The sequence below is a fragment of the Rhinolophus sinicus genome, chromosome 5 (assembly GCF_057876585.1).
Source record: "Rhinolophus sinicus isolate RSI-liver-muscle chromosome 5, RSI-T2T, whole genome shotgun sequence".
Taxonomy (NCBI): Eukaryota; Metazoa; Chordata; class Mammalia; order Chiroptera; family Rhinolophidae; genus Rhinolophus; species Rhinolophus sinicus.
This window is the reverse complement of record NC_142505.1, coordinates 68,561,206-68,587,863: the sequence shown is the minus strand read 5'-3', so window position 1 is coordinate 68,587,863 and position 26,658 is coordinate 68,561,206. Positions and strand designations below refer to the sequence as shown.

Sequence of the window (26,658 nt, the reverse complement as noted above, 5' to 3'; positions counted from 1 at the left end):
TATAATTTAAAATACGTTTATTTAGTGTTTCCATTTATTTCTGGTTCTGTTACACAAAGCCGTTAAATAAATACATTCTCCAAGTCACTCGAGTACACACCTACTCGCTATACAGATGAGGTAGAGAAGTGGGTAGGCTCACAGTAGAGTCTGAACAGAGAGGAGAGTTGTGTGTGAATGCCCCCTCTCCTCCTGCCCACTGGACTTGGCCAAACCAAGCCTGGAACTCTGCACAGCCGGTGGGGAGCAGGTGGCCGGGACCCGCCAGGCCCTCAGCGTGGCTGCCTGCCCGCCCACCCCCGCGGCCCCCAAAGAGGCTGAACCTGGGGCTCTGGCCCCACCACAGATGCGTTTTCTTCTAGAGATCCTCTCCCACACGGAAGAGAAGTGTTAAGGAGAGACTCTATCAACGGGAGTTGCTTCTTTGCTTAGCAAGACATTCTGATATATATTTATATATAAACAAACCAGCCAGCAGACGTTTTCAGTCTGCCTTGTTTAAAAAAATACTTTTCTTAATATTTATGATAGAGCTAAATGTGGTATTTGATTAAAAAAAAATCCTTCCTCTGACTTGCAACCTTTCCAGACCCAGTAGTGACTGGTTAGTCTTGTCGCAGGAGCATGCCACTCTACCTGCTCTGGGCCCCAGCAGGTAGGGATGCATAGGGAGACTGGGACGTATCCCAGCCTACCCCCACCCTGTCCAGACAGGCCTACAGGGACCGAAGGGCAGGCCCACGCCACCTGTCACCACGGAGCCCACCTGGCTCCCTTCCAGGGACGGGCGTCCCCACAGCCCCATCAGCACAGTAATTCACGGGGTGTCCTCTGAACCACAGGAGAATAAACTCTACTATTTACACTATAAAACAGGGACAAAAAGACCCACATCAACATAAATAGGTTTTCTTTTAAAAAACACAGTCCCCTGGGGTTCCTGGAGCCTCCCTAGAACTCCGAGGAATGCCCTAGCTCAGTAGTTCCCGCGTCTGCAGTGCCCACAGCCTTGGAGCACACCCACCCAGCTAAGGACAGGCCCAGGGCAGAGGCCCCAGAGCCAAGGCTGCCATTCACGCTGAGGAAGGGCACAGGGTGGAGGCCACACCCCAAACCTCCCACAGACTATGCCCACACACACACGAACAAATGCTCACGGACATGCATGCATGCACACATCACCTGTACTCACACACATATGCAGTAGCACACACATGCACATGCTCACACAAGATGAATGCATCCACATACATACATGCACACCCATGCAGACATGCCTATGTTCTCATGCACACACTTGCACATACACCACACATGCAGATATTACACATGTTCACACACAAGCATGCACATGCACTCGCATCACACATACAAATCATGCACACTGCAACATGCATACACACACACATCCACAAGCATGCAACCATGCATGCACACACGTGCACACACTCAAACCAAACCAGGTCAGTGTAGGCCATCCTTTTCCCCTTCCTGCAAAGACAACATTATGGCCAAGGAGAACAGCCTTCCGTTTGCCAAATCCTGGCCCCAGACGTTCTCCATCCATGTCTGTCCCCACTGGGCTTCCCCCACAATGACACAGAGCAAGCTGTGCCTTCTTTGTGAAATGAACCCTCCAAGGGGCTGGCCCTGCTCTTCTGTCCATGCACACCCCCAGGGGAGGGCAGGTTATCCTCTGCCACCCCTGGCCCCAAAATCTGCATTTTTAGGGCCAAAATGCAGGGTTGTGTGCCCACAGGCACCCTTCCCAGGATGACCTCTGTGGGGGCAGCCGGCCTGGACTGGGACCTGGCTTCCGGAAGCCCTGAGGGAGCTGGCCAGACACAGCTTGCTTTAATTCTTCAAAACAACCACCACAACACCTCTCTTGACTTAGTGGTTTCAAACACAAAGCAGATCAGGCAAAGAAGTCGGGGGCGAGGTGGGGAGGAAAGGACCCCTCCAGACCGGAGGAGCCGCAGCCTGGGACACGGCAGGGACAGAGAAAATAATTACTATATATTAGTTAAATAAAAATAACTTAGAAGTCACTGATATCACTCCAAAGAGAAATGCTGGATGTCAGAGGGGGTAGCAGTGTCCCCACACCTGGTCGGCCAGCCGTCCCTCTCCTAGTGGTTTGACTCTGCCTAGAGCTGGTGCAGGGCAGCCCCCAGGCTGCCACACAGGCCCTGTGCGGTCACAAAAGTGCACCCGCGCCCCTCAGAGGGAGCCCAGGTGGTGAGGGGCACCAGGACGCAGGAATTGGAGTCTCAGGGACAGACACAGCCTGGAAAGCATCAGTGCAATGCTGTCGGTCCCGGGGAGGAACAAGCAGAGGGGATGCGGAGGTCAGACCAAGCCTTTCAGTGGACACGGAGGGGCAGAGACAGCCACCCAGCTTGCCCCCAGCTCCTGACCCCCCTCCTTCCCAAATGTGCTGGGGGCACCGGGCCCGGGGCTCAGCCTGCAGGTGGCGCTGCACACATGGCCATGGTGCTAGCCTTTGCAGGTGTAGACTTCCTCACGCTGGGTGCACTGTCTGCACTCCACGTAGCAGCACCAGCGCACCTGGCACTGGCAGGGCCGTGTCACCACCCGGCTCTGCGTGTTGTGGCCACGCCCACAGCAGATGCTCTCGCAGTTCTTCTCGCGGTGGCACCTGCGGCCAGCGGTGCCAGGGGAGAAGCGGCCAGCTAGGCAGAAGCTAGGTGAGTCATCCAAGTGCACGAGCTCCGGCGTGCGGGGCAGAGGGTCGCCGCCAGTCCCTGTGGCCCGGCCCCGTGGTGGTGAGATGGCACCAGCCTCTCCAGCAGCCTCGTTGGTAGTACTGCCCACCTTGAGAGCTGTCTCATACTTGTGCTTTAGGCGCTTGCCCACCTCATGGAAGGGTGCCAGCTGCCGCCAGCATGTCCGCACGGTGCAGGAGCCTGACACACCATGGCACTTGCATGTGGTCTCCACTCCGGCCTTGATCACCTGGAGTGAAGGAGGGCGGGAGGTGAGCATGAGGGCCACGCCTGGCAGGACAGAGACCAGACCCCACGGACGACCCCAGAGGGACTGAGACCAGCACCCAGCCCGGGACCAAACCCCATGGCCCTCAGACCCAGGCACAGCCCAGGGGGCCACCACCACCCATCACCCAAGCTCCCTGGCTTGCCCCCTCAGCCCTCCCCTTTCAAGCCACAGATCCCCTAGGATAGAAGCCCCATGGCCAGCAGTGTGGCCTCCAGAGCAGCTACTATAGCACCTGTAGCCCTGTGGAGACGCTCCCTTCCTGCCCCTATGTCCCTCCTGCAAGGGCAGGGCACACTACCCTGCAGCCCTGCCATCAGCACCCCATCGGCCAGGACCTAGCAGTCTTCTCTCTGGAGCACTGTACTCCAGTAGGCAGGACTGGCCACTGGAGTCTACAACTGAGCTGACCATGTCCCTACCTAAGCATTGGGACCTGTTGCTACAGCACATACAGGTGCCACCTGACCCAACCCAGACTGGGTCCTTCCCCTCCCAGCACTTGGATGCCGCCTGCAAAGCCAGGAAGTCAGGCCAACTGCCCCAGTGGGCCTCCTGATGGACTGCCCACACAGGAGTCCCTGGAGAAATGTGAGGAGGAAGGGCAGGGAGGCCCTCCCCTGTGGCCCAGCCAGGCCTGAGCCCCCAAGAAGGGCCACCCAAGGGGACTAAGAAACATAGCTGCTCTTTGGCCAGGCAACAAGAGTCATATTTAATGACACCCTGCTCAGATTCACTGACAAGTTTAATTAAAACGCTGCTTACCCAAGCCTGGAGCTAATGGAGCACTTTTCATATTCTGACTTTTCATTTATAGCTTACAAAAAGCGAGTGCAAGGGAAAAGAGCCTTGCCTGGGGGATTTAATCTGCCCACAACCCTATCCAGAGGGTAGAAGGAGGGAGGGAGCTCCCATCCATGACTCAGAACTCCAGCTTGTCAATAAAGAGGCTAAGAGCAGGCTGGCTCTAACTCCATCCCCCAGGCTAGGGTTCCACATTCCCAGCGGCCCGACTGTCCCAGGCCCTAGCTAAGCCTGAGGGGCATTTGGTGGCCCAGATCACTCGGGGACTAAGGGGGCAGTGCTCCATCCACAGTGAGGACTATGGTACAGACCTGTCTCCTTCTCCAGTGGTTTGGGCCTGGAGCCAAGGGACTGCAGGGAGGGTAGACGGGAGTATGAGCCAGGTCCCCCCAGGCCCAGCTGCACCTGCAAGCCAGCAGCCCCAGAAGGGCCCAGGCAGAAGGCCAAGACACTGCTTTTCCTAAGTCTCCTAAGCTGGGTCCCCTCAGGACAGAGTCCTGGCTGCAGATAAGATCCCTGAGGCAGAGGCACCCCCGCATACACTTGGGCCAGCCACACCCCAGCCCTTCCCTCAGACCCGTGGCCTGCACATTTTCCAGACTGCTTCCACCTATGTCCCTAGTGACAGACTGCCTGCCCTAAGATGCAGCAAGCAGCACCCAGTCTGCCTTCCTCCTGGATAGATGGTGCCCACCATAGAGACCCTCTTAGTGGCCTTGACCACCCAAGGCCAGATGCAGACAAGCACAGACCCACCTAGCTCCTCCCCAACCAGCAGAAAGTAAGCCTTCCAGTTCTACTTCTCCGTGGGAAACCTAAGGACACGCTCTATGGGAGACGACAGGCACCCCCCATGACAACTAGCATCTTCATCTATCTGGCAGGTAATGAGCCTTATAAGCTAGAAGACTCACGGATCCTGGATGTCACCACATGGCTGGAACTAAAGCACAGAGGCAGTAGCCCCTACCTCTTCCCAGCCCCCTCAGCGGTCTCTGAGCCGAGTCTGCCTCAGGACCACCACCACCAACACTCTCCTGTACCCCACCCCGGCCTCCCCTCCACACCCCTACCCCTGCACCCCACCCCGCCCCGCTTGCCTTCACACCCACGAGGTTGTTGTGGAAGTCCACACGGGCACGCAGGTCCTTGCTCGACCGCCGGCCCAGGAACTCCTTGACGAACTTGCTGCTGTACTTGAGGTTGTCCCCACAGCCGCCCCACTGCCAGGCCTCCCGGTTCTCTAGGTCAGGGGCCTCATCACAGGTGCAACGCTCCATGCGGCCTGCACTGCAGGCCTTGGCCAGTGCATGCGTCAGGCCAGCAGAGGAAATGGCGTAGAGGAAGGCAGTCTCCTTGAAGCCTGTGGGGGTAGCAGGGCCAGTCAGCAGCCGCAGTAGCCCAGTCACTCTGTGCGACCAAACCACGGTATTCCTGATGAAGCCCTAAATCCCTGACAGCTGGAGGAACTTTCTGGTATTCAACATTGGGGTGGAGGGCATACCTGACTGGGCTAACTGTGCACTGGGGCAGGAGGCTCTCCTACATACCCCAGAAGGAAGAATCCAGAGGCACTGTGGCCATGTCCCAAGACCAGAGATCCCATCCATCCGGTTCTTCCAACCATCAGAATGGCCCCAGGGGCCCTCAGGGAGTCCTGCCTGGGCCTCAGGTTCGTTTGTTTATTAGTTTCAGGTGTACAAAACAATGTACTAGTTAGACATTTACACCCCTCACAAAGCGATAACTCCCCTCCCCCAAGCCTACTACCCTTGACATTGTATGTAGCTGTTATAATTCCACTGACTCTATTCCCTATGCTGTGCTCCACACCCTGTGAGATATGTATATATGTATATATATATATACATATATATGTGTGTATATATGTATACATACACATATACATTATAGTTGACATAAACGAGCCCATTGAGAGGCTCAGATGAGTCCCCAGCAGCTCCCACATATGGAAGAGACACGAAAGATGAGGCTCTGTGCTCTGGGCACCAACTGGGCCCCTGCTACCAGTGCCTTGGCCCTGGGTCTTGGCCACTCACATGTGGCAAGAGCCATCAGAGCTGCCCAGGGCCTGTCAAAGCTACCAAATGCCCCTAGTCCTGCCAGCAACTGCTCATGCATGTGTAGGGGGGGGGGGGGCAGGAGAGTGTGGCTGGCGGAGTTGGGAAGGGCCGGGGGCAGGAGCTAGTTCCTGGGTCTGCTCCTACAACCCCCAGCTCCTCTCCCTTGACCTCGGACCCCTTCAACAGGTGGTGCACCTGGGCCGGGGCCCCCCCGCCCCGCCTTTGGCGCACCTCGCTTAAGTAGGCTGGCCCGATAGCGGCCCTCCAGGGTGCAGTTCCAACGCTCGAAGCGGAACTGGTATTGACACTCAAGCGCACTCATGCTGACCGCCTCCACCAGCGTCTCGGCCACGCCTGGGTCCCGACGGCACATGCGCCGCTGCTTCCGCTCCAGCTTCAGCCGGTCGCAGGCCTTGTAGTGTGCCTGCACAGCCGCCTCGGGCTCCAGGGTCAGCGGGAGGATGGTCAGGGGCTCGCTGCCAGTCAGCCTGTGCAGAGAGGCTGGGGTGAGCACGGCCCCAGAGGAAGAGCCATCACGCACGCACGCGCACACGCGCACACGCGCACACGCGCACACGCGCACACGCGCACACGCGCACACGCGCACACGCGCACACGCGCACACGCGCACACGCGCACACGCGCACACGCACGCAGGAAGGGGCGCAGGAGGCACACCTATTCCCTAGCCTGATTACCTACAGCTGAAGAAGCCCTGCTCTAGGACGTCCACCTCTGCCGTCCCCAGCTGAGGGTGGACCCTTGGGGAGGGTCCTCGCACACTCCCCAACAGCCTGCGCACATGGCCCCTTGTCCAATGGGGTCTCCCAGAAAGCCTGTGCCAGACCAGGCCTCCCCGTCCAGGCCCCAGGTGATACTGGGAAACTGCCTGATTCTCCTGCAGCTCCACCCAAGGCCCTAGCCCACTGAATCAGTAGTCTGCCCTCTGATCTGCCTGCCCACCCCATCCCCCACCACCTGCTCCATCCAGGGACTGATCTTCTGTCTGCTACCTGCTCAGACCCACTGGCCTCAATGTCCCCAGATAGACAACTCCACATCTGGACCCTAGGCATGTCCATGTCTAACCAAACCCAGACCCTCAGCCCTAGGGAGGGAAAGATGGTCACCTGGACAGGGGCAGGGCTCAGGGCCCCCAGGCGAGCATCTTTGGAAACAAGCCCCCCACCCCAGCCCACCCACGGAAACCAGGTGTCCCCAGACACTGGACACACCCCCATGCCCATTCCCCCTCCTGCTGCCTCTCTGAAGGCCCCTCAGGGCACACTGACTCTGAAAGCCACAGCTTCTGCAAAGAAAGCGACCTGGGCCCTCTTAGAACCCCACCCTCTACCAGATCCCCAGTGGTGATGCTCTTCTGGGGACAATCTGGGTACTGCTTTTCAAAGCCTCCCTGCTCCTGACCCCCCATTACCTACCACAGCATGGCCTCTCCCAGGCCTTGTCAGGGGTGGGGGCGTCTACTTTGCTGAGAGCCTGGCCTGGCCCCCAGTCTCTGAAGGGGTTGCACCTGCCTCACCTGCTTAGGTCAGCTCTCAAGGGCAGGAAGCTCAGGGAGGAGCTGGGGGAGTATTCTGTGGGGACATCAGGGCAGAAGGCCCCAGGGTGCAGATGGGAGCAGGCATGTAGGCGGGAGCAACAGGCATCCCTGCACACACAGCCTGGAAGGTGAGGCCACACAGGCCCCAGAGCAAGGATGCACCACCCCTCCCCCCACTCCACACTCTGGTACATTGAGAAACCCACCTCAGGCCTGGGCCCTGCTAGCCCTGTGCTCAGAGCCAGCAAACAGGGGCTGCCACTGCCTCCTGAGACCTGGGGTGCCAGCAAGCATAGCCCCAGTGGAGTTCCCACCAGCTCCAGTCCCTACAGATGTCACTGCAGGGGCGGCCCACCTCTCCCTGAATGATGCTCTGAGCCAGGAGCCCACACACACAAACTCCCACCCCACCCACCCCCGTGTGCAGTGGGAGGCCAGCATGGGTGGGGGCTGCGGTAAAACCCAAGGTCCCAAAGGCACAGGAGGGACACCGAGTGGGTAGCCCAGCGATGTGGACAGAGACAGCATGGCCTTTGGGGTGAAGGCGCCTGTGAGCTCCAAGCTGGGATGCTGAGCTAGAGAGGTGGCGGGTGAGGGAGGAAGCTAGCATGGCAGCCAGTGACCTGTGCCAACACCCCAGGGGTTAGGGCTTCATGCCCAAGGGCACAGGGACACAGTGACTGACATGGGCGGCTTCATGGACTTCCAGGCCTTCTGCCCGAACACAGCTGCTGAGGCGGGCAGGGAACAGGCAGGGGCCCATAGACCCCGTGCTGGAGGCCGGAAGAACCACGCTCCCCACACAAAGGCAGCTCACATGGTGGAGACTTGTCCCCAGACAGGAATGTCAACAGCTGTGCCCAGAACCGGTGCCAGGCGGCGGAAACCCTGCAGCCTCCAACCTGCACGACCCAGGCTGGATTCCCTGAGATTAACCAAGCTCCAGGCAGTGCGAAAACATTCCAGCATCCAAGAGGACCCCCTATGGTGGGGCCAATCTGGGGGGACCTGGGGCCAGGCTAGAAGGGGCAGCTGTGAGTGTGAATGGGGACAGGGGAAAGACGGTGTGCCACACTGCTTTCCAGTCCAGGGAGGTCTAGGGCAAGGGTCGTCCCCCCCCCCCCGCCGAGCCATGCTGCTTCCCAGTCCAGGGAGGTCTAGGGCAAGGGTCCCCCCCCCCCCCGCCGAGCCATGCTGCTTCCCAGTCCAAGGAGGCTGAGGGCAGGGGTGCCCCCACACCCAGGGCCACCTGCATCCATACTGCCTATGTGGGTTGAGGACAAGGTTCCCAAACCCACCTCATCAGGACCCCATTGTCCACAATGCACATGGGGGCTGAGGGCAGGGGTCCCTCCACCCACAGGTAGCGTGAGACTGGAACCCTACTGCAGCCACACTGCTCTGCTCCCAAGGCCATACTCAAACCCACAGCTAACATCGTAAGAAAAATATTTTTCTTTAAGATCAGGAACAAGACAAAGATGACCACTCTCACTACTGTTATTCAACATAGTGCTGGAAGTCCTAGCCATAGCAATCAGACAAGGCAAAGAAATAAAAGGCATCCAAATCAGAAAAGAAGAAGTGAAACTCATTATTTGCAGAGGACACGATACTATATATAGAAAACATTAAAGATTCCACCAAAAAACTATTAAACTAATAAATGACTTCCATAAAGTTGCAAGATACAGAATCAATACACAGAAATCGATTGCATTTCTATACACCAATAATGAATAATCAGAAGAATTAAGAAAACAATCCCATTTGCAATTGCATCAGAAAGTATAAAATACCTCAGAATAAATTTAACCAAAGAGGTGAAAGACCTCTACACTGAAAACTATACAATACTGAAGAAAGAAATTGAAGACACAAATAAATGTAAGAACATATCTTGCTCATAGATTGAAAGGATTAATGTTGTTAAAATGTCCATACTACCCAAAGCAATCTACAGATTCAGTGTAATCGCTATTAAAATACCAATGGCATTCTTCTCTGAACTAGAACAAATAATCCTAAAATTTATATGGAACCATTAAAGGCCCAGAATAGCCAAAGCTATCTTGAGAAAGAACAAAGAGGGAATTATCATGCTACTTGATACCAAACTATACTACAAGGCCATAGTAATCAAGACAGCATGGTACTGGCATAAAAACAGACACACAGATCAATGGAACAGAATAGAGAGCCCAGAAATAAATCCATGCTTACATGGTTAACTAATCTTGACTAAGCAGGCAACAATGTGCAATGGGGTAAAGACAGTCACTCCAATAAATTGTTCTGGGAAAACTGAACAGATAAACGCGAAAAAAAAAAAAAAAAAGAAAGAAACTAAACCACTTCCTTACACCATATACAAGAATCAACTCAAAATGGATTAAAGACTTAAATGTTAGACCTGAAACTATTAAACTCCCAGAAGAAAACATAGGGAGTAAACTCTTTTACACTGTTCTTAGTTAAAAAAAAAAAAAATGTGTGTGTGTATATATATATATATATATATATATATATATATATATATATTTGCTTTATCTCCTTGAGTGAGTCAAAAAAAAAAAAAAATGGGACTACATCAAACTAAAAAGTTTCTTCAAAGCAAGGAAAACCATCAACAAAACAAAAAGACATCCTACTGAATGAGAGAAGGTATTTGCCAATAATATATCCAATAAGGGATTAATATCCAAACTATATAAAGAACTCATACAATTTAACACCAAAAAATCAATACAATTAAAAAATGGGCAAAGGACCTGAGTAGACATTTCTCTAAAGAAAACATACAGATGGCCAATAGACATATGAAAAGATGCTCAACATCACTAATTATCAAGGAAATGCAAGTAAAAAACCACAATGAGACATCACCTCACACCTGTCAGAATGGCTATCATCAATAAATCAACAAACAGGTGTTGGTGAGGATGTGAAGAAAAGGGAACCCTCGTGCACTGTTGGTGGGATTGCAAATTGGTGCAGCCACTATGGAAATCAGTATGGAGGTTCCTCACAAAATTAAAAAGAGAGCTGCCATATGATCCAGCAATTCCACTTCTGCGTATTTATCCAAAGAAAACAAAAACACTAATTTGAAGAGATATATGCATCCTTTCATTATTACTAGCAATACAGAAGCAACCTAGATGTCCATCAACAGATAAGAAGAAGAAATAGTACATACATACAATGGAATATTATTCAGCAATAAAAAAGAATGAAATCTTGAAATCTGAGACAACATGGATGGACCTAGCAGGTATTATGCTAAGTGAAATATTATACTAAGTCAGACAGAGAAAGACAAATACCATATGATCTCACTTATATGTAGAATCTTAAACCAAAACAAAATGAATAAACAAAACAAAAACAGACCCATGATATAGAGAACAAGCTGATGGTTGCCAAAGGGGAAGGGGTGAGAGATAGAAACAAGTAATAATAATAAAATAGCCAAAGCAACTTTAAAAAAGAAGAACAACAACAAAGCTGTAGGGCTAACAACACTACCTGATTTCAAGAATTATAAAGCTCAATAACCAAGAAAGTATGGTGTTGGTGTCAACATAGACAAATAAATCAAAGAAACAAAATACAGAATCCCAGAAATACATCCATACATACATGGGAAACATATTTTTAAAAAAAATAAATGTGCAAAAGCAACTTAGTACAGAAAGAATAATCTTTTCAATAAATGGTACTGGAGCAATTAGATAGCCATATGCAAATAAATAAGTAACTTTGATTCACACTTTGTACTATATATAAATATTAACATATTAACTCAATATGGATGGCAGAAAATTGTAGACCTAAATCTAAAAACTAAAACTTTAGTACTTCTAAAAAGAAAACAACAAAAGGCAAAAGGGAGGGGAAGAGGGAGGGAAGGAGCAGAAGGCCTTGTGCTCAGGAGTTTCTGAGTCCCTCCCTGCCAAGGTCAGAGGGAACCACTGTCCAGTCGTCGCAGTGACCATGGTGGACACAAACGTCCTACAGGAAGGGTAGTAGTCCACCACCCCACCCTACCCTGGCCCAGGGATGGCTACCTTTACATTCTCTTCATGGTGTCTTCCCATAAACAAAAGTTATTAACTTTATTGTACCTCCATTTTCAGCCTTCTCCTGTCTGTTATTTCTCTCATTTTAGCAACCCACCCACACTCCAATGTCACGAATACAGTACCCAAAATATATCCTCCAAAAGGTCCCTGTCTTGCTGTGCACCCCCACCAGGAAGTGGGGACCTTCTGCCTTGTCATGTGCTCTCCATATGCCCAAACTCACAGGGGAGACGACGGCGCCCTAAAGGCTGGCCGAGCACTACAAGGCCAGAGACGGCATCAGCATGCCCACAGAGCCAGACCACTCACACTATACCAGAAAGACTACCATCTTGCTTGAAGATCTGTTAAGATAGCTGGTATCACCCCCATTCAGGCAAGAATGACAGCAGGCGTCCCTGTCTACTCCTGGTTTTAAAGGGAAGCTTTTGCCATTACACTCTTAAGCATGAGGTTTGCCAAGTGTCTTCTACTTGCCCTTGTATCACGTTAAAGACATTCCCTCTGCTTTTCATTTGCTAAGAGCTTTTTAAAAATCATAAATGGATGAACTTCATCCCTGCAGGGATGAATGTCATCCCTGCACCTCTCGGTACATGATTTTTCTCCTTTGATCTGCTAAATGTGGGAATTCCCACACTGGACACCAAGTAACCCTGGAGTGATGGGTTTTAATGGTGCTGTGTGTGGGCCCTTTGCATCTGTGTTTGTAATTTCTTCTCTGTGCTCTTGCTGCTGAGTTTAGGTGCTTTAGCAAGTGCTCTTTTTAAAATTTCCTGAAAAAGTGCGTCAGATTAGAATCGTGTCTTCTTAACTATTCAGTAGAACTTGCAGTGTCTTCCTAACTATTCAAAAGAACTTGCCATGACGCAATGCAAGTTGACCTTTCCTTGGTGGAAAAATTTCCTTTCTGACCCAATTTCTCTCCTTTTTTTCTAAACAACTTCATCAAGATATAATCCATGTACCACAGAATTTAAAGTACACAACTCAGTGTTTTGTAGGATATTCACAGATATGGGCAAACACCACTGTTAGGACAGGGATCTCCAGTGCTCTGCCATTGTTACTAAATGCTATTGTTAACTGTTAAAATGTAGCACAGTATTTTGCAGATGCAGCTGTAACCAGGATGAGTTTGACAGAACCCAACCCATAAGTATAGCCAACTGCAAAGAAGAAATCATGTAATTAACCAAATAGTGTATAAGCAATGGCTAAGTCTCTTACAAAAGACAGACCTTAGGATGTGAATCCGGCTCCTTTACTTGCTGCAAGTCAATAAAACTACTTAACAACAACCACTTCTCATTCTTGAATGGAACACCCCAAGCAGCAAACCCCTTGAGTTTGGAAACACCACCACAGTCAATTTTAGGATATTTTCATGGCCTCAAAAAGAAACGCCATACCCTTTAGCAATCAACTTCCACCCCCTCCCCCAGCCCCTGGCAACCACTAACCCACTTCCTGTCTCTGTGGATTTGCCTGTCCTGGACGCTTCATATAATGGAATCACACACTATGTAGCCATCTGTGTCTGGCTTCACTCACTGAGCACAATGTTTTCAAGATCCATCTATGTTGTAGCCATGTCAATGCTTCACTCTTTTTCATTTTCAAATAATGTCCCACTGTAAGATGCAGCACATTCTGTTTTGTCTTCAGCTGATGGACATATGAGGTGTTCACTCTTTCGCTCTTATGTACAATGCTACTATGACCACTCACGTACGAATTGGTGAGTGAACATGCTTCATTTCTCGTGCGTATGTCCCCAGTGGAACAGCTTGGTCATAGAAGAAATCCATGTTTAATTATCCAAGGAACTGCCAGAGGGTTTCCACAGCAGCCTCACTACTTACATTCCAATGACCTGATTTCTTTACTTACTGTGGGTTTAGTCGACATTTCTCTATCTTGAGTCTGTTTCTGTTACTTTTCTGGTTTTCTCCATTTCCTCTGAATTTTCAGTTTTATTGGCTTGAAACTCTTCATTACGTTCCCTTGCTCTTTTCTGTAGAATCTGTGTGATGCTCCTCATAGCAGGACACATGCGAGCCTCCTCCTCACAGTCTCCTCAGCATTTCCAAGACCTTCTTCACAGAAACAGGTCTGTTCATCTCTAATGCATGTTTGTTTTTTATTTTGTTAATTTCTGTACTACTACTTTATTCCTTCTTTGGGTTTAGCTAAACTGTTCTTTTTCACTGCTGTGACAGACGCTGTCTCGTCATCATTGGTATATAGTTAGTATATTAGCTAATAGGCCAAGGGTTAATAGGAGTGTAGAGTTAAAGTGAAATAATATTACTAGACTGGATGTTAGAAGAAGGGCGGATAAGGCTCCTGTGAGTGGTCAAGGGCTGGGGTTAACCATGTGGTATGCGTGGGTCTGGTGGGTTATTAGGTGTTGTCGTGTAGGTAGAGGCTGACTAGCAGTGTGAATACGTAGGCTTGGATTAGGGCGACAACGAATTCTAAGATTGTTAGTAGGATGAGAATAATAAATGTAATGAAGGCAGTAGCTGTGCTAATGCTTAGCAGGGCTAGTGTGGCACCACCAATTAGGTGGATTAGGAGATGTCTGGTGGTGATGTCCTTGCTGAGGGCTCTCAAGCTTCTCCCCACTTCGAAAATATGCATTTAAGCTGTCACTGTCACTGCTTCAGTCTCTCCAAAATTGTACCCTCAGGACACCAAAGAAGAGCTTGGGTCACAGCCTCAGGTCACTGTGCACAGCCTGGGTCATAGCTCAGGTGATTATATTGAGCCTTCGTCACAGTGAGCCCTTTACTCTCATTTCCCTCTTCATCTTATGGCCCAGAGTCAGTGTGTGCTCTCTCCATCCTCTTTCGTTCTCTCTCCTTACATCCTGTGTCTCTCACACATGGCCTATAATGTAATGTTAATTTATGTACTACTACTTAATTCCTTCTGTGGAATAGAGGAGGACCCGACTACAACCCTGTCACCTCAGCTTTATGCCTGAGGCCTTAATTCATCTTTTCTACTGGCCATGGCTGTTTTATTTCTTTTTCTCCTCTCTAGCCCCCATTATTATTATTATTATTATTATTATTCCATACTGTCTTTGTAATTTGAAGTTTTACAGATTCACAGATACCCTCAAATTTACTCGATTCTGTAACTTACCCACATGAGGCACGGTCAGCACTGTCCCCTCTGGGCAATAGGAGGCCTGAGAGCACAACCACTGTCGCTGGGCTGTATGCTGTTGTGTATTCAGTTCTACTTTCAGGACCTGACAAGAGGTTGTTCAGCGCTGCCTACCTCCGCTTCAGGCAACTGTTGCTTCACTTCATTTGTTCCCACGTCCAGAGGGCAGCAGGGCCATGGCCCAGGCCTGAGCTGTGCGTCTGGGTTCCTTCAAAGTGACTCTCAGTGTCTCTGAAAATGTCTGTATGTCACCTCACTCTGGACAGATATTTTCTTTCACACACTGAGTGGACTGTCTGATGGTGTCTTCAGTGGACTATCAGCCCTAGGAGGTAACCTGCATCTTGTTTGTTCTGACTGTTTCATGATTCTGTCCCCGGTGTTTCTCACTTCCAAGTCATGACATTCTGGAATGAGTTTTCATGCTTTAGCTTGGGGAGGCACGGGGCCTCTTGGATCCCTTTGATTGCTCCCAGCAGTTTCAGGAAATCCTTGGCCATTCTCACCAGACACCGCCCTGTCCCCACCTCGGGGCCCCTTGTGAAGACACAGGGCCTTGGCTCTGCCCCAGGTCTCTCGTCCTGTGTTCTGTGTGTCTCCTGCCCATGCTACACCCCAGTAATTTCTCCTGATCTACCTTCCAGTTTGCTAATTCTATTCGTCAGTTTCTAATCTGCTTTCAAATCAGTCTATTACTCACATTTTTCCCCAGTTCTACTTGGTTTGTCCAGGCTTGCTGAGTCTGTCCATGTGTCTCATTCCTTGCAGACAGTGAGACCTACTTCGTGCTATACACTGACCGACCTGCTGCCATTGTTTGGGCAGGGCCTTGGTTCCATTTCCATGTGCACCCAGTGGTCCCAGACCCTACTTGTCACCATACTTCAGAAACTGTTTGCAGAAATAATCTGAAGCAGAGGATAAGAGGACCCAAAGTCACGCCCACCCAGAACCACAAAACGTGACCTTCTTTAGAATAAGGGTGTTTGCAGATGCTATCAGAATAAGGATTTGGAGACAAGATTGTCCTGGATTAAGTCCCATGCTGCCAAGGGCCCACCCCACTGACTTCCTGCAGCAGCTCTGCAGAGACCCCACCCCAGCCCCATAGAGAACAGGAAAGAAACTATGGCAAACAGAAAGTCTGGGGACACCCATGCCTCTCTGAGGGCCAGGCCTAAGGCTGTCATGCAGATGCTTGGAGACAGGGGCCACCCCTCTGAGCATCCTGTCACATCTGCCCCCAAGGGCAGCCAGGTGGCAGATGGGGGGTGGGGGTACAGGTGTGGCCCAGGTGGGGGCTGGAGGCGTCCTTGTCCTTGGGGTCCCAATCCTGAATGGCCCAGCCAAGACCAGCCCACCTGCCCAGTGCCTCCACTCTGAGTGCTTCGTTCTGTCCTGATGGGGGTTGAAGGGGCAACAGATTCTGATAGCCCTTCCTCCTGCCAACAGGCCTGGCCACCCCAAGGGCCACCCTGCCCGCAAACCCAGCTCCCCAGGCATGGGGAGCCAAGACCCTGAGTTGGGCGGAGGGGAAGAGGCTGGAGTTCCAGAAGCCACAGTGCCCTGCCAAGGAAACCTCAGCCCCACCAGACGGCGTTTAATTTCTGTGTGAATCAAATTCAAAACAAATTCCAGCGCTGAGACACTGGTTCTGAGATTAACCCTCTGTTCTCCCACAGCTTGCAGCCTCCCACCCAGCACATACATGGCAGGGACGAGGGTGGGGTGGACGCAGACACTGAGGGAGTCTGGGGTCTTTCGAGGTTTCCACCGTCACTCGTGCCCACTATGCCAAGGAGGCCAGGGCAGGAGGCTGTGGACAGGAGGGCAGCCCCACACAGACAGGCTGCTCACGCTGGGGCAGGGACATTGTATCAATGTGACTGTCACCTCCATCGTCTGGGAGAGCTGCCAGACCCTGGCTTCCCCACCTAACAGGGCCCCAGTATTCAAGAGCCTCAAGAGTTATCAGTCAGCCTCCAGGTCTGTCACTGACCAGCCACCCGAGTGGAGCTCCTCACCTGGCCACCCTGGGGTCAACTGGCAGGCATAGGACTCAGCAAACTCCAAGACAGTGGGACCCACCAGATGGCGTTTCATTTCTGTGTGAACCAAATTCAAAACAATTTCCAGTGCTGAGACACTGGTTCTGAAATGCCTAAGAATGTCCCCGTCCACCCTCAGTGGCCCCCGGAGCAAACAGAACCTGCAGAACCCCCAGGCCCTGTGGGCTATCAGCTGACTGGCGCTTCTTCAGAGCAGGATGCTAGAGCCCACAGTGTGGGTGGGGGGGGGGGGGTGTCCTGTGGGGCCCTAGCTTCACTGATGGCTGCGAGGAGAAGACGGGCAGTGGTGGCTTCATGGAGGAACCAGAGCAGCCAGGCCACCTCTGTGTCCCAGTCACCGCTCTCCAGGACTCACAGGTTGCCACAGACCTACAGGGATGTCACACGAAGGGGCAGGCAGGACACCAGGAAGGCTCTCAGAGAGCCACAGGGGGGAACCTCGTCTCGGCCGCCACAGAGTCCCTTCGATGACTAGCTTCCTTCCTGGGGCTGGCTTACCAGGTGCTGGGCACAGACAGGGTGGCCGGGGCTGGGAGGGAGTGGCTGTGACACGCTCTGGTCTGGAGCCCCTGGCAGCTTCTCCTCACGGGCCAGACCACTTCCCTGGCCGCGTCTACCTCAGGTATCGCTAAGAAAAACAAACGCAGCTTGAGGCTTGCCTTTTTCCATTCCCTCGTCCGGCTGCTGGTCTCGAGGTACAGGGCCTGCCAGCTGGGCGGCCGGGCTTCCTCCTGCGGCCAGAGGCACCAGGCCAACAGAGAACCGCTGGGAGGGGCAGAGGAGGATGAGGGCTGGTCCGTGGGTCACAGAGCCTGGCGGCCTAGTGCCACCCAGGTTGGGGCCTGCCCTTCTACAGAGGCCTCAGCACAGCCACCTGCCAACAAAACTGGCCCAGCCCACTGACATCCCTTAATGATTAGCCCTCACCAGAAAGCAGGCTGGTCATCACCCAGCCCAGGCCACAGCACAGCCTCGTACAGCAGAGCCCTGAACGCTTGCCTCACACCTGGGCCCTGGGGACTCCAAGGGCCCCTCTGCTCCTCAGCACAGTGCCCACGCCACCTGCAAAGCCAGCATCCAGACGCCCAGGTTGGTGGTCTGCTGCACCTGGCCCACTGTCTGCGCACCTGAGGCCAGCAGGTATGTGCAGCAAGCAGATGTCAGGGCCAGGGGTAGTGGAGGCTGGCCTGCCTGGTGAATGTCTTGGATCCCACAGCAGGGCCAGGGAGTAGAGGGGTGAAGAGACCCCCATGGACCCAGCAGTTTGGAAGAGACCCCATAAGGGACCACCCTCTTGGCCTCTCCAGAGGTGAGCTATAGCTACAGTAAAGAGTGACGCTACTAGACTGTCCTCTGGCTTCCTGGAAGAGGTGACAGCTGAGGCCACCCTGGGAGCATGGCGGCCCTGCTCCCTCCCTACCTCTCCTCCAAGCGGGGCCTGGTCTTACCCACTTCCCAGACAACTGCACCTCCTCCAAAACCCCCCACAGCCCACTGAGCTAGGTGGGCACCGCAGAGGCACCCACCGCTCATATCGACAATACACAAAGGGACCCAGTGTCCCCCCAGACCAGGATTAAGGGGGCCAAGTGCCGGCCTCTGACAGGTGTCGTTTTTCTGCAGCCAGGAGAACCAAGCCAGGCCCTTATCAGCTCATCGCTCCTCCCGAGTCCAGGGCCCACGACCCACCGGGAGGAATCGTGTATGCACATTCTTTCCCAGGAGAAAAGCTACCCACACACTTCTCCTATTGTCCTCGACATTGAGAGGCCCCTGGGCAGGCGGCAGGCGGTTCCCTTGGCTGGGGCCACCCTGGAGCCAGGGCAGGGTCCCGCTGGTGCCCGAGGTACTGGAGTCGTCAGGGCCACAGTAGCCAGGACAGGAGCAAGATTAGGCCAGCTGTCTCCGCCCCCCGCCCTTGGCCCCCCCATCCAGACAGCCGCCGGCTGTGGCAAGACGTCTGCTCACACAGCTGAGGGAGCCAGGTGGCTGTGGCTTCCTCCTCACCTCAGGCCCAGCGCAAAGCCTGTGCACAGCACCACCGCTTGTCACGAGGTCCAGCCCAGAGCCCCATCCTGGCCCCATGCTCCCACCTGCCTCTATCTGGTCTCCGTATAGGGGGGCCAGGGCAGAGCTCCCAAAGGCCTGTGGAAGGGGACCAGGGCAAGCTGGGGCTGGCAGGGTGGGATTCCATGGCCCCCCAAAGCAGACTGGCCAGGGATAGACACTGGAGACCAGAGATGCAGGACGCAGCCAGTCTCCCCAAGGGATCGCCTTGGTCTGCCCACCTACTCCTTCCACATGCCTCCCCACTTCTGACCCTGACCCACAGGTTGGGAGGCCAAGTCACCTTAGTCCCTCTGCTGGCCTCGGGAGTCCTGAGCCATGAGCACTGGCAGAATCCCCCCTCCTTTTCAGGCTGGAAGCCAGGCCCCTCCACAAACCACCCTCCATCCTTCCTTGACCTGACTGACACCGCCCCCAAGCCCATGGCCCCCACCCTTCACCCTCCTTGCTTGCTGCTCAGAGGTCTCACTCACAGGCCACATTTAAGGGGCCTCAATGGTCTCCCTGTAGCCCCTCAACTGCCCTAGACACAGCGATAAGACCCCTTGCCTGGGCCTCCTCCCCCTCAGCTCCTGGTGCAGGACCACCCCCTCCCAACCCCCTGGGGTACACTCTGCTTTCCGTGGTTCTCCCTTCAATGCTGGATCCAGCACAGCTGTCCTGAGGTGGGTCTCTGTAGACAGCATCCGCCTGTCGCCCAAACTCTTGCCTGCTCAGCTGCAGGCACCATCACCCCTAGTTCCTGGGCGGGAAGTCACTGAGGACCCCTCCCTCGCCACCAGCCCCTCCTTGGTCACCCACAGGTGAGCCTGAGCCCCCAGCCCCACAGACAGCCCCCTGTGCCCTGTTGACTGTCCCATTCTCTCAGCAGCACCCCATCTTACCCCTCGTCCCCTCATAGGCCCATCACACAGCCTCATCATTCTACACCAGGTTCACTCCTCCAACCCCAGCAAACTGCCCTCTCTCTACTTTCCAGGGACCAGCTGAACACCCCACCTCCAAGCAGCCAGCAGGCATGTGGCCATATAAGCCCCCAAGCTGGGCACCAGGCTGGGTACACGGAGAAAGAGAGAGAGCCATCAGCTCCCTGACACCATATCCACATCACCCGTGACAGCAGACCCTCCAGGGCAGCCTCCTTAGCCAGGTCCCCCACCAGGCTCCTATACCAGGCTCTAGTAAATGAACGACCACCTGCACCCTGACTCCCCCCAAAGTCAGGCCGAGTCCCTGTGCAGGGACAACAGCATGCTGACTCACGGGTCATGAAACCAGGCTCTCCTCAGTCCAAGAAAGATTCAAAATATATAGAGCTCTTACAACTCAACAACGAAAAGAGAAAACCAAAACCTGGGCAAAGGAACAGAAAAGACATTTCTCCAAAGAAGACATACAGATGTTCAATAAGCCTATGAAAAGGTGTCACTTCACCATTCACCCAGGGACTTGCAAACAAAAACCACAGCGAGAAAGCACTCACACCCACCAGGATGGCTGGAATAAAAAAATTTTTAAAAATCAAAAATTATAAAACCAGAGAATAACAAGTGTTGACAAGGATGTGGGGAAACTGGAGTCCTATCTATGCACTGCAGGTGAGAGTATAAGATGGTACAGCCACTGTGGAAAATAGTTTGGTGATTTCTCAAAATATTAAACAGAATTATCATGTGACCCAGCAATTCTACTTTTGGTGTATACCCAGAAGAATTGAAAACATACGTCCACAAAAAATTGTACACAAATGTTCACAGCAGCATTACTCACAATAGCGAAGTGGTAGGAACAATCCAAATATCAACTGATAAACGGATGAGAAAACCTGCATTATGTCCATCCCACTGAACAGCATTCAGTCACAAAAAGGGACGAAGCACTGATTCAAGCTACAGCACGGATGAGTATTGAAAACGTTATGCTAGGTGAAACAAGCCAGACACAAAAGACCACATATCGTATGATTGCGTTTATATGTCACATCCAGAACAGACAAATCCAAAAGACAGAAAGTGGATTAGTGGTTGCCAGGGGCTGGGAGAGGGGGATGGGATATGAGGTTTCTGGGATGATGAAAATATTCTGGAACTAGATACTGGTGCTGGCTGCACAACCTTGTGGATGTACTAAAAACCACTGAACTGTATGCTTTAACAGGGTGAATTTACAGGATGTGAATTATATTTCAATAACAAACAGCCTCAGCCCTAAAGCCCACTTGCCCCCTCCCCCCCATTCACAGTGATCCAGAGCGCCTTGGCTGCCTTTCAGACCATCTCTGAGCATCCCTCACGTGCTGATGTCTGCCCTGGGTGGGTGAGCCCTCAGTGCCATGTGAGGTACTGCCTCCTCCAGGCAGGACTCGGGCTGCCTGGCCTGGAGAGGCAAGACCAGCCTATAGACCTCATGGCAAGTCCCCACTCCCCTAAGCTAGTCTATAAGTCCTTCCTAAAGAATGCAGGGTGCTGGAGCCAATACCACGAAAGAGTGTCAGGACTCATAATGCCCCTTCCTACTTCTTTTGAAGAATAACCACATTGGGAGTCTCGGGTCTCTGCTCGTCTGGGGCAGCCCCGATATGCAGGTGTAGTGGCCTCAGTGGGGGCCTCCGCTGGGGGCTGGCACACAGGGATCGTTAAGAAAAGGGAGGCAAGGTGCCCAGGTGCCAGGCAAGGTTCCCAACAAGCCCAGACCCGGCCCCAGCTCCATGCTCAGGAAGCACCAGGGCCTTTGCCCCAGGGTCTGGAATGTCCCTTCCTGAGCAGGTTTCAGAACACACCTGAGGATAATGCCAGGAGAGGGTCCAGGCGCTTGCAAGCCCCACCATCCAAGGCAGGCCAAAGCTTTCAGCCCACCCAAGTCCATAAGTCTGTATCCCCAACTCGCCAAGAGACCTTAGGCAGCCCTCCTGCTGGGAGCCAGCCTCCCCCTCCTTCCAAGAGGGCACTGGGCCAAGTCGTCTAGCCCCCCTCCACCCCCCAGCACAGGCATCTCCACAGCCCCAGGAGAACCAGATGGAAATGCCACCTGCTAACCACGGGAAGAGAGGAGAGCCCGTGGGCCGCCTAGAGGGTCCTGCCTAGTGGCCAGAGGCCAGAGGAGGGCAGCAGGAGCAGGGCTCTAGCTGGAAGGTTGGGTTGCAGCCTCAGGGAGGGGGCAGGGAGGGCTCCTGCCGCCCACGTGACCCTCCTCCAGGCCAGCCTCTCCTGGTTTCTGGGCTGTAACTGGAGCTGCCCTGCCTGCGAGCCTCCGTGCCAGGCAGAGATTTCGGAGAGGGGGAAGGGAGAAGAAGGCCTGGATCAGGTCCTTCCTCCTGTTCCCTCTGCCCTGCCCACCACACAGAGAGGCCCTCGGGCTCCAGCCTGGACCTGCCTGCCTTGAGCCATCTCTTCCTCCCTCTCCTCCTGCCCCTTTGCTGGGCCAAGAGAAAGGACCCCAGAACCGGCCCAGTGGTCACGGTGGGCCAAAGAGGCAGGCCTCCATACACAGCAGCGTAGTGCTGAGCCTGTGTCACCTCCTCTTCCCAGGCCTGGCCCCACCTAGGGAATCAACTCCAGTGCCTGACACGGTCGTGAGGTGCATGCTGAGAATAGACCCCTCTAGCACATAGTCCTCCCTCCTCTGCCTGTCCAGCTGGTACCGGGATCCTGCCGCCCTGGGGCCTGCATCCACCAAGCAGAGTCCTGACTCTCTTGTCTGGTGCCAGGGGTGTCTGTGCCCCCAGCAGAGCCAACTGTCCCCAGGGCAGCACATCTGCCTCCTATGAGCCTCACTTGATGGGGCCTTTGGGGCCAAAGCAGGACAAGAGGGCTGGCTACAAGAGCCACAGGGTTGCCAAGATTTCCCCACATGCCATGTGCCCACAGGGACTTCTTCCCTGAGGGAGCTAAAACACTGACACTAACTGCTCAAAGGCGTCCCCAGAGGTGCACAGTGCAGGGAGAGCAAAGACAGATGCTGGGGGGCGGGGGGCGCAGCTGGGAACCAGGACACCAGCTTCCCCTGGATCTCATCTACCCTGGGGAAGAGTGGGGTGGCAGCAGCAGAGAATCCCGGCACAGCAGAGCATAGCGGGTGCGGCACATGCAGACAAGCCTAGGGTGTGTCTGGAGCCTGGGGAACAGACCTGAGGCTGGGCCTGAACAGCAAGAAGGCACAGCTGGCTGACAGGCTGCTGTGACTCACCCGTGGACCTGCGGCCAGTCGGCCATCCTCTGACCCTCCCTCTGCCCGTGAGGGCGAGATGAAGGCTGCACAGATGGCGTATAGGGGCGTGCCAGCCTCCACACAGCCTGGGCCCCAGGAGGGCCAGACCCACAGGCAGCCAGGAGAGGGCTGCAGGGTGGGAACTCCAGGGAAGGAGACACGGAGCTGACCCTGGAAGACAACCCAGGAGAAAGGAACAGAAGGACAAGGGGAGGGGGGAAGAAAAACACAAAGGGAAAGTTTCCCATGAAAATATTTTATTTTCTTTGAGAACAGGATACACCTGCAGGGCTCCTCGCCCAGTCGGCCTCTCCCCGCCCTGGCGGTGCCACATTTCTGGACCAACAGGGCCCTCTGCCGGCCAGGCCGCCGCCCGCCGGCGCGGGGGCCAGGGGCTGAGGAACAGGTGACGGCAGAGGGCGGCGGCCCCGGCACGGCCGCAGGACGGCCAGGACAGGGGCCGGAGCGTGAGTGGGCCGCGGCTCTAGGGTCGGCGCCGGGTAGGAAGTGGGGAAGCTGGGGAGAGCAGGAGGGCTGCCTGCACGGTGCCACCGCGAACCTCAGTGTGCCCATTTGCGTAGCGAAGCGAGGGTCCCCAAAGGTCGCTGAGCTGGATATCCCCGATCTAGGAGCAAGGGGCAAGGAAGGGCAGGAAGGAACGGCGGAGAGGGACGCGCCAAAACCACGCACATTGCTGCTGCGGAGAAGCGCGTCGGGCAGCAACCCCCGAGAAGGCAGGCGGCGGCATTCACGGCCCCACCGGGCCCTGCGCTCCCGGCGGCTCCGGGTCCCACAGACGCGCTCTCGAGGGCCGGGGTCCGAGCGAACGTCAGAAGCAAAGCGCAAGAAAAATAAATTCCTCCAGCTTGAAGTTGGTTTTTTTTTTTTTCCTTTGGGGCTCAGTGAAAGGAACATCTGGATTTTGTACGTATTTTTTTGTTGTTGTTAAATTAACTTCTCGAGGAGAGAAAGGAGGGGGAAGCTGCGGGGGGGGGGGGGCAGGAGCCGGGAGGCTCCAGCCGTTTGGCAAGAATTCGGCGGCCTAAGGGACACAGGACCAGAGCTTGGTCCCCGAGCTCCAGGGAGCCCAGCGCTCGGCTGCGGTCTCGGCAGCAGCGACGACGACTCCGGAGTCACGGAGGACCGCAGTCCCACACCAGTCCGTCGGGTACGCGGGGCCCTCTCCGTGCTCACGGACCGAGCGACGCGCGCACCGCAAACAAACAGATCCAGGCAACCCCGCGGCCCCAGCCAGCCCTGCCCCACGCAACCGGCCCGCGCACCTGGTCTCCCCCGCCCCCGCGCCGTTTGGTCCCGGGCCCGCCCGCCCGCCGGGCCGCCAGGCACCTACCCGAAGTAGGCGGCCGAGGGGCGCAGCGCAGCGAGCAGCAGCGTCAGCGCGAAGGCCGCGGCCAGCCAGCGCGCCAGCAGGGGCCCATCCAGCATCTTGCCGCGCCTCGGCGGCTGACCATCGCGCTCCTGGCCCCGCGCAGGGCGCCCCGCGGCCACCGCCCTCTTATAGCGCCCGGAGCTCCAGGCCGGGGGCGGGGCCGCCAGCTGGGCCCGGCCCGCCTCGCCCGGGGAGGGGTCACGCCGGCGCCGGGGGCGGGCCGAAACCCGAGCCAGCACGCCCGCCGCGCCACCGCCCGGCCCCGCGGGCCTCGGGGCGCGTCCGGCGCGTGGGGAGGGGAAGCGCGCGAGGGGCGGTGGAACCTCGGGGACCGGCGGGAGGGGCGGGAGCGCGCAGCGGGCCGGGGGAGGGGACGCGCCCCCGGCTGGCCGTGGGGGCGGGGCCGGGGCGGAGCATGGGCGGCCGGGGATGAGATGGCGGGGGCGGTCGCAGGGCGGCCGGCGGTGTAGGAGCAGTGGGTGGGAGCGTCGGGGGAGCTGAGGGCGGGCTGGGGCTGGGGTGGGGGCGGTGGCAGGGTGGGTCGGAGTGGGCCCGGGGCGGAGTTCGAAGCCCGGACGCCCGGGAGTGGTGCCGCTGGGGACCCGGTGTCAGCCCCGAGATGGATCGCGCGCGCGTCTGTTCCCCGGGGGGTTTGGAGGAAAGGGAACCGGGATTGCAGGTGATAACCGCGCCCTTGGCATTGCCTGGCCGCTCAGGAAGCGAGGATGGGAGGGTGCGGGGGTGCTGTTCCCTGTTCTGCTGGCCTGGGAATGAGGCCTCCTGGCCAGCTCAGGGCCAGGCCAAGGCGGTCAAGCTTTTGGGAGCTCTGTGTCCCCATTCTTAAATCAAAGGAGATGAGCTAGAGGCTGAGGTCACAGCTAGCGCTGATGCTCTGGTGATTCCTTTCTTGGAGCCTCTAAGCAGAGATTGTAGAAAGGGGGCTCCAGGGGATGAGGAGGCCTGGAGTGGGTAGAGGCACAAAAGAGTGGAGTCGGAGCCACTTCTGAAGCAAAGCAATGTCAGAGACCCCAAAACCCAAGTTAAAACAAATACACAAATTAGCTGATATGGGATGGGGTATGTCACCAGGGAGAAACTTTACAAGCCCCCTGGGCCAGGGGTTCTCCCTGTCAGCAGATATGCAAGGGAGGAGAGCATGGTTCTGAGTCCAGCTAGGCTGGGCTAGATGGCCACACAATGTTGGCGGCCTTCAGATGACACTGAAGGCCCTGTGGGCAGGCTAGACCTTCTGTGAGGGGCCTGGAGACTGGGCCAGCAGGGCAGAGTGCAGCTCCCTGTCAGTGTCTGAACATGGAGGAGCTGCTTTCTGGCCTGGGCTCTGAGAACCTACCACTCAGTGACCTGTCTCTGGACAGCGCTCAGAGACAAAGCAGGGGGACGGAAAGTGCAGCCCCTCAATGGCCCTGGAACAAGACACCATTCATCCCCTGCCTCTCTGGGAAGGCTATTCAGGTGAGCATACCTGGTCCTCCCAGGGAGCTGGGCCAGGGGTGAGCAGGGAGAAACCCAGGCATGCACAAATTGCTTTCTCCCTGGGCCTCAGTTTCCCCATCTGAGAACCATCCACCTCCAGGGAGCTCTGGCTTTTTCTCGGTTGGGATGTCATGTTGTGGAAGCCCTGCTATGGCTCTATCTCTTCGTGGGTGTGAAAGCTTCACATAATTTCCCACTTGGGGGACCCTACTATGGGAGGGGGCTCTCCCTTGCCCACTTGGTCACTTTACCAACAGGGCTGGCACGGCAAAGAGAGCATCAAGTCTGCAGGCCTGGGGTACCCTGCCCACCCCACCACAATGGGCGAGTCCCCAGTGCCTCCACCTGAAGGCCTGGCCCCCACACCCGAGAAGTGTGAGACATGGAGTTGGGGGGCGCAGAGTGATGACATGTTTAATGGCACTGAGATTGCATCCAAGAAAAAGGAAGTGTGAGATTGTAAATGTGTGTCTGGAAGGCGCTGCAGGCATTATAGAGGTCTCTTCCTCGGGGAGCAGAGGGTTCTTGTTGGCAGCCCAGTGAGTCTGAAGAAGGAGGCAGCCGCCTGACACCCCAGCCTGGGACCCAGCTGGCACAAGGAAGTCGGGAATACGAGTGCCTTGTGTGGACTCCGGAAGGGGAAGGCTGCTGGGGTGCTGTCAGCCCAGCCAGCCCTGAGCAGCCCCACTGCATCCTGTTT

At 54.9% G+C, this 26,658-nt stretch overlaps 1 protein-coding gene and 1 long non-coding RNA gene across 3 annotated transcripts; one reads left to right on the top strand and one right to left on the bottom strand.

Moving 5' to 3' along the window:
- WNT9A (Wnt family member 9A) lies at positions 1-24,796 on the bottom strand. Of its 2 annotated transcripts, none has more exons than XM_074312170.2 (4): positions 24,426-24,796; positions 6,138-6,394; positions 4,935-5,185; positions 1-2,979 (listed from the first exon to the last, which is right to left on the bottom strand). In XM_074312170.2, exons 1-4 carry the CDS (start codon positions 24,518-24,520, stop codon positions 2,500-2,502), a joined length of 1,083 nt encoding a protein of 360 aa, XP_074168271.1. In that variant the 5' UTR covers positions 24,521-24,796; the 3' UTR covers positions 1-2,499. The 2 variants fall into 2 exon arrangements, with proteins under 2 accessions (XP_074168271.1, XP_019575219.2); XM_019719660.3 differs by having other exon boundaries at positions 4,923-5,185; positions 24,426-24,792.
- Positions 23,457-23,945, top strand: LOC141567091 (uncharacterized). Its single transcript, XR_012489488.1, has 2 exons — positions 23,457-23,574; positions 23,704-23,945. It is a non-coding gene; the product is annotated as an uncharacterized LOC141567091 (long non-coding RNA).
- Positions 24,797-26,658: the final 1,862 nt, after the last annotated feature.

Bases quoted from the DNA above. Each gene is read 5' to 3' on its own strand.
- WNT9A (XM_019719660.3), bottom strand. From the start codon at position 24,520: ATGCTGGATGGGCCCCTGCTGGCGCGCTGGCTGGCCGCGGCCTTCGCG. The intron at 5,186-6,137 runs GTGCGCCAAAGG...CTACCCCCACAG, and splicing joins GGCCAGCCTACTTAAGCGAG to GCTTCAAGGAGACTGCCTTC. The intron at 2,980-4,922 runs GCAAGCGGGGCG...CCTTCACTCCAG, and splicing joins ACAACCTCGTGGGTGTGAAG to GTGATCAAGGCCGGAGTGGA.